At 43.3% G+C, this 13,351-nt stretch overlaps 1 protein-coding gene across 1 annotated transcript in view; it reads right to left on the bottom strand.

Moving 5' to 3' along the window:
- The window catches only part of LOC124274240 (TPR and ankyrin repeat-containing protein 1-like), a 61,821-nt gene that overhangs the window by 11,279 nt on the left and 37,191 nt on the right, over positions 1-13,351 (bottom strand). Inside the window, 4 exon segments of the mRNA XM_046709583.1 lie at positions 269-301; positions 5,007-5,099; positions 5,101-5,163; positions 6,485-6,813. Coding sequence (XP_046565539.1) covers positions 269-301; positions 5,007-5,099; positions 5,101-5,163; positions 6,485-6,813 — 518 coding nt within the window.

Below are 13,351 nucleotides of genomic sequence, written 5' to 3'. Positions count from 1 at the left end.
GTTTAGTCCTTCCCATGAGATGCTTAAAGCATCTGTTGCCCATGCCTGAGGATCCGGAGTCAGTGAGACGAATGTTGGTAGTTGCTTGTTGAACTTTGTTGCAAACAGGTCTATCAGCAGAGATCTTACTGTCTGTATGATGAACCGGAACGCTTCTGGATGTAACATCCATTCCGTTGGGGATGGTTGAAGTGGACGAGATAGGGCGTCTGCTATGACATTGTGGCATGCCTTCATGTAGATGTTCAGGTCGTCGACGATGTTGAACAGGAGAAAGCTGAGTTTAAGCAGACTTATTGACCTTGTTGATCCTTGTTTGTTGATGTAGAACGCTACTGTGGAGTTGTCCGTGTGGACCGTGAGCCCTGAGTTCCTTAGTACGCTGGAACAGTGTTGTAAAGCGTTGATCACTGCTTTCATCTCCAACAGGTTGATGTGCAGAATTGATCCTGACTCGACCACTTTCCTGCTGCCACTTCGTTGTCGAGGTGAGAACCCCATCCTTGTAGTGATGTATCCATGTAGAGATGAGTGTTGCAAGCCGGCTCTGACAAAAAGGTTCCTCCTCAAACATTTGACTTCTGAGTCCACCATAAAAGTTATGGTTTCAGACTGTCTGGTAGTATCAGTGGATCCAAACTGTCGAGATGGACATTCACAAATATTGTAGTGGGTGCAGCTGTAATCTCCCTCTGCGAGTCATGTCTTGAGCTGAGGTGAGTAGACCAAGCATGCTTTGCCAAGCACGTAGTGTCAACGGAGAGAGCATTGCTTGAGATATCATGTGTTGTATCTTGACCCAATGATCCTCTGGGACGACCGTGTGATTCTGTTGTGTGATGAGCCATATTCCCAGCGATCCTGTTTTGGTTCCAACTCCGATTAGGAGATTACTAGCCATCTACTGCAATCATGTCCTACGTTATAGGTACGTGGATCTCGGAGCCCTTGCCATGTCGGAAAGGATGCGGAGAGATGATCAATTCTGGAATCATGGCTTGAAACTTGTCTCATCAATCTTCCGGTAATATGTAATGAAGATGTTGTCACCATGATCCGAACATTGTGCAGCGATGATGCATAATATGTCGTCTCTAGGTCAGCAAAAATCTATGATGTACTGGGACTGCCATCGATGTGAAGTCTGATTATAGTCGACCGGCTGCCGTGAGCAGAACCTTCTCACGCTTGTCGCTGCAAGTCCCCAGATAACCAATATTAAATCTGCTGACAGGGGAAGTCCTCTATGACCCGTGAAGATAGTCGAACCACGCTGTACCCTGCTAACTGGACTGTAAATGGAGCCTTTCCCACATTGACGACTTCCTGGCACGTGATTGTGATGTCACCAGTGTTGCAGGAAAATGATCCTCGTAGATTGATGTGCAGTCGTTGATTTCTTCATCAACATTCAGCTTTGTCCGTAACCTCTCTGTTCAGCTTGTGCTGGAGTTACACGAGTGAACACGTGTCTTGATGGCTGAGTGGAAGCGTGCGAAAACTTTGCCACGTAGTATCGATGTAAGCAGACTGTTCCCTGTCTGTTGTGACTGTATTCTTCAACTTTATAATCTTTACTGCAGTCGTCATCTTAACAGATGTTCTGTAAAGTTGAACGTAAAATGTCTTGCTGAGGAACTGCGACAAAGCTGTTAAATGTCCCTTTGATATCTTGTAAGCCCATGTGATGAAATTTCATATTCAGTGTTTCATCGGATATTATCTGACATCGTTACTTAAGGTGTGTGTCTCTTCCTTCAGCCACGCGTTGATCCAACATAGCCAACATCTAGTTTTAGTGTCCAGTTGTGTTATCTTCTTATCTTCCATCTTGTATATCTATTACCATTCTCTTCCCACAGAGGTTACTCCTGTCATATCTTCCTACGTAACCTCTGTTCTAATACGGCCCTTTCATGGTGTGAGCGTTCAAGACTCGTGATTGGAGACAATCAGATTTAGTTGTGCAATCAGCAACGTTGTTTCAAAAGTGATCATTCGCAAGGCCTCGGTAATTTCCGTATGCTCCGAGAAAACTAAACTTTTTCCCCTGCGCGATGCGCAAACGTTTCTTCTAGACAGAACTCAGTTATGTTATGGCGGATCAAGTGGCGTCTCCATAAGCCCTCGTTGACAACGGACAAGCTAGCCATTAAAAGTCTTGTGTGTAACATCAACACAAGTCCCGGCAGATGGGGGATATTTGTGGCCCCACATTTGCTTGTGTTAGTCAAGTTGAATCTAAGTCGATGTAACAGGTGTTCTGATTGGATAGAAAGAAGGGAGATAATTTGTGTTGCGATCTTTTTTTGCGCTAGGGATTTCACGAGAACGGGAATATGGCATTATTAGAACAGAGGTTACGTAGGAAGATATGACAGGAGTAACCTCTGTGGGAAGAGAATGATCTATTGCGGGATTCACTGATGATCTTGTAATCTCAAACCCTGATGTATCATGAAGGGCTCCGTATGATTAAGGGGAAATCTGCTATCGTTGAACGGCGGAACATGGCGCAGGTTGATGACGGTCCAAGTTGGAAGATCCGTATCTGCGCAGTCTGTAGAATCCTGGAGAGCAACTGGATCTATTTCTGTGTTAGAATCCTTCCTGCTGAGACGCTGAAACTGCGTGGAGGCTCAATCGTGGACTTCTAAGGCTAAGCTGGCGTTAACTGCTGATACTTCTGACAGTAAAGATCTTCGCAAACGTAACCGTTCGTGCTGGCCTTCATCCGAGAGAGCTTATATAGCTAATATTCCTTCGCGCAGGTCGACTGTCATCGGAGGGGTCTGCTATGCTGAGCTGACATTAGTAGAGTTCTCCAGACTTCTAACTTCAGACAGTGAAGTTAGACATTCCCTTATCTGAAGATCCATAATGACGTGAGTCTCTGTATGTAGATCTGTATGTAGAGCTGCGTGCAGGTGAACGGTCCCGGTGTGACCGTGTATTCCTCCTGGAGTCTTGACATATCTCTCTAAGCCTTCACGAAGGCTGTTTGACATAATCTCCCCTCTCTCTATGGGATGATCTGTATGAAGAGCTTCGCACCCGCGCGAAGCGATGCGATCCCGATGCGATCGTGTATCCTTCCTGGAGTCTAGAGATGATTCTCTAGGTCTTCGTGAAGGTGGGTTCCTGGACATAGCATCCCCTCTGTAGGAGTGCCTTTGCGCAGGCTCTCAATGGGCGTCAGAGTTCGATGGAGATGAAGACTCATATCTGCGACGTCTGTAGGATTCGGGAGAACGCCTTGATTCTTTCCTGCGTGGAGACTTCTTAGCAGCAATCTCTGGAGCGTCTACATTGGTAGCAGAGTCCAGACTCCTCACTTCAGATGGGGAAGATCGTCGTGTCCATGAGCCTTCGCGCAAGTTTCCCTCTTCATTCGGATGTGATGGGGAGACTGTAGAGCCTTCAAGCAGGCTAGTAGTCGCTGTAGAGGTCTTCATAGCTGCCTTCTCCTGAGCGTAGCGACGTTCCATCATCGACATCATCTGGTCTATAAACTGTTGCATGAACAGTCCCGGGTTGAAGTTCTGCGTTGTCTGAAGAGACTGCTGCAGGGATGATGCATCTGATACTGAAGAGACGTCATCTAAGGCTTGCTGCACTTGTGAAGAGTTGACGCTGCTGCTATCTCTGGTACCCGATGTCTGCGTTGATAGAAGGTCTTCTGTCAATGTCTGCGCTGATAACAATGCCGATGTAGCTGTAGAAGCAGGCTTCCTTTTCTTACTGACGATGGTGATTTCAGGTATGAGGATGGGTGGATCATCATAACATCTGCTTCTTCCAGAGGAACAATCTCGGCTGAGAAAGACCTCGTCTTCTGTGTAGAGCTGAAGTCTTCATGGTTGTTGCCTTCTTCTTCTGCGAAGATCATGATTTAGCCTTCTTCATCTGTGATGGGGTCAGCTCAGTAGACGATGATCTCTTATGGCCTCCTGCTCCCGAGAAACGTTCAGCAATTCACTGGAATTATGAATATCTGCAGCAGTGGTTAACACACGGTTATCAGTGCAATCACTCGATTTAGACAATACCTTCGTACCCAGTCCTTAGCACGTCTATGGATGGAAAAAAGGTAATTATTAAATTCAACCAAAGTTAAATTTACACAAAACTTACAGCGAGAGCTGAAAGAACATGAAACAGTGCAATCAGGACATAATAAATGAGGGGCAGCTGCAGACACTCGGTATCTACAACGAATACAAGCTTTCATCAAATGTAAACATGAAGAAAACACATGTCAAACAACGGAAAATTTAGATTAAATTTCAAACCGTAATGTAGGACCGCCTTCGTGGTGTAGTGGTTAGAGCGTCTGCCCGGAGAGTACTTGTTGGTCCCTACCTGGCGCTCGGCATTAATGGGTAAAACAAGGACTGGTCGGCTCGGAGTCAGTATAATGTGTCTGAGTGGGGTATTCATGCTTCACTGCGGCATGGTATCTCAGTGGGCTAGCACTATAAAACCAGCTTCAGTCTGGGCTAGTACAAGCAGCCGCACATACACATACACACGCATGCACATCGTCATATGAGCGAAATATTCTCAAGCACGACGTAAAACCCAATTTCACCTCACCCCACCTCAAACCGTAATGTAGAGTATAGTCGAGTCCTCAAGGACGAAGGAGGAGAGAGTGACAAATATGGCCGATCATGTGACCATTTGGGCGCCAAAAGGGAGGAAAGGGACGCTACTTGTGGGTGAGTGATTTTACGTCCGCTTTTTTAGAAGGGAACTTCAAGGGATTTCAAGTGTTCCACTATCATTTGCAAGAGGAAGGAGACAAGCATAATTAGCATGAGTCAGGATAAGGAAAAATATAAATAACAACATTAAACAATACTTATATGCAGTTGTTTCTCAAGTGCTGACAAGAGTAAATCACTAAACTGACTGACTGAGTTTGGTTTTACGCCGCTTTTAGCAATATTCCAGCAACATCACGGCTGGAAATCACTAAACATTACATGACTTACACTGACAACCAGTTTGTGTCTCTCCAGGCAGTCAATAGCTTGGTCATACAGCTCTTCGTTGTCTAGGACCTCGATAGCTTTGTGGTAGTTCCCCAGCTGTTCAGTAACACCGACTTGCATCGACGTGTTTCTTGCATCTTCGGAACATCTTGGCAGCATCAAACAACTAGGATAGGAAACAGATTCTTCTTAGCAGTGTCAACAACAAGTAATTAAACAAACCTCACCCCACCAGTGTAAGCTTTGTCGAGTTTCGGACACAAGCAGTGATCACAAAAACCACCAAGGCCCCAGTCTAATCTGTTGTCATTGAACAGGAAAAATAATACAACTTTAACAAATTCCTTAGTAGTGAAAGGTACCAGTTCATGACGAGACATCAGTGGGTGAACAACAAGTATTGGACAGCCTTTCTGTTATGCCCGAGAAACCAACCCAAAGTTCAGAAAACCAAGCTTATAGAGTCATCCCTCGCAATAGCGGATTCGGTTAAACCGCGGGTAACAGTAACAACAGAGAAACCGTGAGTGAAATGGCATTACCTCATTCCATACAACGTCCGCTTACCACATTCGTGAGGGACCATTTTTCGCGCCTACTGCGATAGCACCAATTTCACATTTTTCTCAGCAATCATGAACAGATTACAGCCTCGTCATCCATGGACCCCAAGACTTGTCAAACTGTCTCCTACGTAAAATGTATCCCCCCTGGTAACCCAAAGTGCTTAGCCTATGTTAATTATTATGTTAAATATGTTCGTAGAAAACATGCATTTTACTTATACAATAGCAATATATAATGTCTCTGTAAAAATAACTGCATGAGATATAAATTATTCTGATAATAGAATAGAAATTCTTTGATGTTATATTTTCGGATCGTTTTTAACTGAATCACTGGTACATTGGACCAAAACATCTGTGCACAGTTGATTGCTATTTCCGGCTTAGTTGAATAACAGTTAGCATAACACGAACAACAATTGAATTATCATGTTTTGTGATGTTTGATTGCAAGTTTCCTGTTCAAACATCTATTTTCATTTACAAAGTTTGTTTTTTCACCTCCAACAATACGATATAATTTTTACTGGGCACAATACACGAAATAGCAGTGTTGTTTATGTCCATGGAAATACGATTTTACTTGGCCTTTGTTCCGCGTTATGTAATAGTTACTATAACGTGGGTGTCTAATAACGCGGGGGGTCATCCATGGACCCCCAGACCTGCGTTATGGCGAGGGATGACTGTACTCATTTAAACAACAAATATTTCCAATTCCTCGAAACTCAAATATAGGCACAGATACTGAACAGATTTCAGATGCCCACTACAGTTTGTTATATCTGTCAGTCCTCTTTAAACATGTTCATTACAAGCATAGTTTACCGTATACTATCTTCTTCCCTTGACAGACAGGTGACAAAACATCTTACTAAGATTTCATACACCTAAATACACAATGAGCAAAAATCATCATACCTGTCCACATTTCTCAAACAAGGCAGCTGCAAGCTCATATTCTCGAGCATTCTGCAGACAGAGGGCAGCCTTGTTGTCATTGCCACTCTCCAGAAACTTCTCCGCAGCATAGACAAACTCGTCCTTCATCTTCTTGGGGTTGTCCTTCATCCTGGAAGCTTTCAAGGCTTGATTGTGGGCTCTGGCTATCTTCTCCTTGGTCTCATTGCCCCCCATCCTGTAGCACTTGGCCGCCACCTCGTAGAGACACCGGCTCATCATCTCATCGACACGTTTCACCCAGTCATCCGGTGTCGACTTCTCAGCAAACATTGTCTCCTCCATACCAGCTGCAACATCCGACACAACAATAGTTCCTGAGAATGCCAATTTAAAAAATCAAACCATCGTAGACAAGTCGTTTCTTTTTTCTCCACAGCTTCACAAACACATACACAACATTTCCAACAAAGACATGAGACTTCTTTGATTGGCATTCTAGAAGTTGGGGAGATGAAGAATGAGGACTATTTTATGGATATACAACTTCTTTATTCTATATAGGCGATGTTTCGACATAGATTCTAATGTCGTTGTCAAGCAAGTGGTACATGGGAAATATTTTGGGTGATATATATATATACATGAGATGTTTGTACAATGAGGGATGAGGCGAAAATGAGTTGTTTATACAATAGCATAGGTTGATAACACAGGATTAAGTAGGTTGATAGGAAGCCAGTAAAGAACATGTACTTAGTTGTATACATAAGGGATTAAGGATGTTGATGGGCAGCCAGTACGGAATGGTATACATAGGTTGTTTACATAATAATAATAATAATAGCATGCTTGTAATACGCTGTTTTCCATGTACAACATGCTCAAAGCGCAAGACATAAAAGTACATACAAACAGACTATAGGAGAGAATAAAAGATTAGAGAGATACATGGAAACAATGCAATGAATTATCGTTTACACTCATAAGCTAATCTGAAAAAGTGCGTCTTTAGTAAAGATTTAAAATTAGAAAGTTCTGTACAGTCACGTAGATATTGAGGTAGTTGATTCCAGGCTGTAGAGGCTGCATCACGAAAAGGACCTTTCACCATCAGTAGAAGTCCTAACAGTGGGGATACTTGAGGAAAGCGTTTATCCTGTGAGCAGGAGAGGCGACATGGGCGGTGCTGTGTGAGGACTGGGCCAGATCTGAAGGGGCAGATCCAGACAGACAGTGGAAAGTGAGGCACAGAAGCTTGAATTGAATCCTATAGTGAATGGGCAGCCAGTGAAAAAGAATGTAGGAGTTTCAGGCGTCATCAGATTTCACATTGACTGGGTCACTACGTGCAACAGCGTTTTGCCTGCGCTGAAGTTTCCTTATCTGTGTCTTAGTGGCACCAGCGAGAAGGGAGTTACAGTAATCAATCCTGCTCATAACTAGAGACAGGACAAGAGTGGTGGCAGATTCGGTGGTGAGATATGGTGGGATATGTCCAATATGCGCGCCAACTGAGCAAAGCAGCTCTGGACTAGATGGGAAGCGTGATCATCCAGTGACACATCTGAGTCGATAATCACCACGAAGGTCTTTGACCTTGTCAGCGATTTGGATGTTTGTATTATCAAACCTAAAACATGTAAGACCACACTGTGATCTCCTTTTCTGTGGCCCTAGGACAATGCATTCCGTCTTGTCACTATTCAGTTTTAGTTTGTTGTAATGCATCCGCCTTGATGTCTTCACAACAAGTGCTCAATTCACTCAAGGCCCGCAATGCCTGAAGTGGCCTTGACTCCATGGATCTGTAGACTTGAGAGTCATCAGCATAGTGATGTCTGTCAGCTTCATGTCTTTCCACGACACTTCCAAGCTCCTTTATATACAAGGTGAAAAGAACCGGTCCTAAGGCGGATCCTTGTGGAACCCCACCGTAGATATGATGGGTCAGATAACAACTTGTCAATGATTACACACTGACTTCTATCGGACAGGTATGATTTAAACCACTCTAAAGCTGTTCCATCGATGAGAAATTCCAACCTCAGACGTTCTAGGAGTTTTCAGTGATCGATGGTGTCAAATGCACTGCTTAGGTCAAGAAGTGCCAAGACTGCGAGATTCTTGTTATTGATGCCAAGCCGAATGTCACTAACACTTTCAGCAATGCAGTCTCGGTGCTATGATGGCTATGGTAGGCGGACTGTAGATGATCATGAAGGTCATGTTTATCAAGATGTTCAGAAAGTCGTGTGCATACAGCACGCTCAACTAACTGAGATTAGATACTGGCCGGTAGTTGCCAAGCAGATCAAAGTCTAAGTTTGGCCTTTTCAGGAGTGGCTTCACTAGAGCAGACTTCAAGGAAGACGGCACTATTCCATATTCAAGACTAATGTTGATGATTTTTGTAAGAGTCGGAATTAAAAGATCAATGTTATCAAGGATGATGGATGTCGGCACAGGGTCCAAGTCACAGGAAGTAGGATTGGACTTCCGGATAATTTTCAACACTTCATCACAGGTGAATTTATTGAAAGTAACCAGTTTCTCGAGCAATCATCAGTTAGTTCAGTAGAGGCAGGTATCCGTGCTGGTCTCACATTAAGCCAGAAGAATCTGCAGACATCATGCCAGCGCGTATCTTGGCAATCTTCTCTGTAAAATTGCTGGAACGGTTAGGCAACACCTCGGGGAGAGTCTGTTTTCGGCAGTGGTGAAGTGAACTCCTTACCAAGAAGGCGGGACATGAGTCTGTACAGTGATCTTGTGTCAGACATTGAATCCTGGATTTGAGAGTTCAGTGACATCTGTTTGGCCTGCCTTATCGAAGACGTCACTTTATTTCTCGCAACACAGTAAATTTGCCTGTGGATTTCAAGATGGAAGCGTCTCCAGGCTCTCTCAGCACGGCGCCTGGCTTTCTTCGCAGCAATAACTTCCGGTGTTACAGACCATGGTGTAACAGTGGTAAAGGGACTGTTGGGAAGCCAGTGGTGAAGTGATGGTTTACACAATGGCTACTCACTGGGCACCAAATCATCTCCCTATATATTGTATATAATTGACACCTCGTTAGTCCGATGATTCAGTTTCCGCCTCCGAACGCTGGTCAGTCGGAACGGATTGGACTAATTAAGTTGTAAACAGCTGCGTTAATCCGAACGATTGAAGTTGACCGCGCTGCTGACTGGTCCACCCAAAGTGACACGTTGTTTGTTTAGCAACTTAGCGACTCTAGTTCATGTGAATAAACTCGTATTCCAGCCAAGGCCTACATCGAGTTTATACGGCGAGTGCATTTTCTTTGACGCACCTTTCCGCAAGGAATTTTAGCGGAACAGTTTTAGGCAAAATCAAGAATGAAGACTCAACCTATCGACAAGTGCATGTGCATGCATTACTAAAACAAACAATCGTCTTGAAAACGAGACACTTACCTCCACTAAAATTGACTCACTTTATTACTAAATGACCTGAAACATAAAAAAACCCACCAACTTTCCACCATTTGTCGACCATTTTGATTATGGTAATTAGCAGTTGTATCAAAAAAAGGAATCGTATTAAACGGACCAAGATTACATGACGCTCCGAAGTCGGAGGAAGGGGGACGAACTTTTAGCAGTTTCTATTTGTTCCTAAATACGTTTTTAAAAAACCAAAGTGTTCGTATTAACGAGGTCTGACTGTACACGTTCTTTACTGGATTCCTATCAACCTACTTAATCCTGTGTTATCAACCTATTCTATTGTATAAAACTCATTTTCGTCTCATCCCTCATTGTACAAACATCTCATGTATATATATATCACCCAAAATACTTCCCATGTACCACTTGCTTGACAACGACATTAGAATCTATGTCAAAACGTCGCCTATATAGAATAAAGAAGTTGTATATCCATAAAAATAGTCATTCTTCAAAAACATGAGATTTCCCCTGCAGCCCCAGATCCCACGTATGCAGTGGGAATAGTTTAGCAGATGATATATATAATATCAACAATTATCAACAGTAGACTAAATGTATGTGTCTTCATCATTTTAGTTCACTAGTGTTGAAAGTCACATGGCAAAATTATAGTACTGGAATTTTCTTTTGTTATTTTCCAGCTGACAATAAAGTTTTATTGTCAACACAAACCTTAAACAAACAGACCTTAAAACAAGGTCGACACAGGTTTTGTATATCACAACTTAATATGATGGAATACTACAATGCCAAACATGTAAAAAAAAAAAAAAGCGGATGTATAATCATCACTCACCCACGAGTAGTCTCCCTTGCCTCCTTTGACGCCCTTTTTGGTCACATGACCAGCCATGTTTGTCACTCTCTCCGTATGTATGCCTGACACCCGGATTTATTACAGGGAAATCCAGAGTGCCATAAGAGGGGAGGTTGGGAGGGCTGACCTCATGAGTCAGGATAAGTATAAAATATAAATTTTAGTCAGAAAATTACATATTTTTCCCTATCCTGACTCATGCTAAATGCTTGCAGAATCCTTGGAATCGGTGGTGGGTCAAGCCACTTCTGGATTCTCTGGCTGTTGATTTACGTCCTGTATTCCAATGCAAATGGGATCTCAAGATTCATTGCTCGAGCATGTGCAAAACTACTAACCTAGTTTTTACACTCTATAAATAGACACAAACACGCTAAGGGAGGTAAGCAATATGCAAATGAGGTTTTTCAAGACAAACTGATTGGTCAATGAACATTGTGACTCTGAATCCACAGTGTGAAGACAAAATCTGAGCTCTCAGTACCAGTTAGAATTGTAGAACTTTATTCACAAAATATTACAGTGAAATTACATGGGTCTGGCTAGTAATTTTTTTATTTTCCTAGTAAAAGAAAACATTTGCTTGTCAAAGGTCATGTAGAGCCCTGCTGTTATTTTTATAATATAGCAGTCGACATGCCGCCCAGATAGATACTGTCAGAAAACACAAAGTTAGAACATTTCAGTCAGGTTGGCCAAATACTCATCGGTTATGGCAAACTTATGACAGGGAAGGTGATTTAATATTTTTTAAACTATGTACTGAAAATGGTATGACACAAGATGCTAAATGTAGAAATTTTTAAAATATAACTTTGACCAGACATCTCATCATAATGATAATAAACTGTCCGTTCAGGCTCCAAAACTTTGTGATGATTTCCAGGTTGCAACTGCAGGTATGTATGAAAAACAAGACAAAGCAGCTGTCACCTTGATGAAATCTGTTCATTGGTTAGCTTGTGAAAACATCCCACTGACAAAGTTTAAACGTTTTGTTGACTTTTTATATGAATTTGAAAACGAAGACATTGAAATTCTCAAGGCAGGTAAAATCAACTATGATCCTCCAACCACTGCCAGTGATCTGTTAACATCTGTGTTTGATGTGATAGGGTATGAACTACAAGTTAAAAAGGAAGAGTCTCCAATTGTTATGATTTAGGTACTACCAGCTCTGTTCTGTGAAATATCCCAGACCGGTCAGACTCACCTGTGCAACCTATAGTAACAATAAACCAGTTTGAATAATATTTGTAGCATTAATTTTTGTTAGGGACTCATAAAAGTTTTGAGAGACTCATAGTTATAGACATGTGCATGGACTTTAACCATATGCTCTCCCGGGCGTTGGTTTTCACAAGTCACGTGATAAAAGGGTGATATTTTTCTCAGCGCCTTTGTGGAACCGTTAGTTGTTGTGCTACGACAAGTGGCCCAAACTGGTGAATGCCTGGGACGTCTTCGGTGGCAATGTCTCTGAGGTAGTGGTTGGCAAATACTGTGTCTGATTTCCAAAAGCAGCCCTCCATTATTGTTGTAATCGAGCAGTTTCCATGCAGAGCAAGTGTAGACGCCAGGGCTCTGACTTCGTGGGAATTGGAGGCTCGTAGAGGCTCAAGTCCTGCTGCTCTGGAGGCCTTTAGTATAACGGCTCTCATCCATATCGATATCGTTGTCTGTGAGACTTCCGTGGGCGTCTCAGTGGATAAGGGGATGAATAGGCGCTTGAATTTTCGTCTGCTTGTTTTTGTTCTTTGTAGGTGCTCTGACAGGGCATAAGGATAGATCCTGTGTATCCTGTGGCCCAGGGACTGTAGAGAGAGCTGGGATGTGGAACTGTCTGTCAGGCTGGCCGGGCAGTTGGTTCTTGGCAATAAAGTCCCATCTCAGTCACAGATGTCACGATGTCTTGATTCAAATCGTTTTCGTTCACGAGTCCAGAGCATGTATTTCTGACATCTGTGCTGCTGTTGCTAGGGCGATCAGGAACAGCGTTTTCTGTGTCAGTAGTTCAAAGGATGTCCATTCTAGAGGCTCGTAGGCATCACAGGTGAGATGTTGTAGAACTCTGTTGAGATCCCTGGCAGGAGCCTTGAATTTCTTTTGTTGGTCTTCCAACTTGAACGAGCATAGTAGTGCCAGTATCTCTGGTACTTTAGTCAGCTTGACACCCGTCTTCATGGTGATAACTGTGCTGAGAGCAGCCAGGTAGGTTGAGAGTGTTGAACCGTTTAAGTGTCTCGTCTGTCGCAAATCACACAGGTATTCCACCACTTGAGGATGGATTGCTTTTACCGCTGTAAAGCCTTTCCTTGTTGCATACTGTTCAAATCTCTGCCACTTGTCGTCGTACAAGTTGCGAGTTGATCTGCGTAGAGCTAGTGTCACTGCTTTCGCTGCTCTGGTGGAGTACCCTCTAGTCTTCAGGCAAGCTTTGATACGCTCTACCTGGAAAAATGCTGGATTCCCGTGAGCTTCCTTGGTGTGTGGATGGACGAGCAGGTTCGACCACTCGGGTAGTTTCAGGGTTGGACTTCCGAGTTCTTGTATGAGGACGGGAAACCATACCCTCGCTGGCCAATAGGGCGC

The sequence above is a fragment of the Haliotis rubra genome, unplaced genomic scaffold, assembly GCF_003918875.1.
Source record: "Haliotis rubra isolate DU_JTF1 unplaced genomic scaffold, ASM391887v1 Scf189, whole genome shotgun sequence".
NCBI lineage: Eukaryota > Metazoa > Mollusca > Gastropoda > Lepetellida > Haliotidae > Haliotis > Haliotis rubra.
This window is presented reverse-complemented; position numbering and strand designations above follow the sequence as displayed.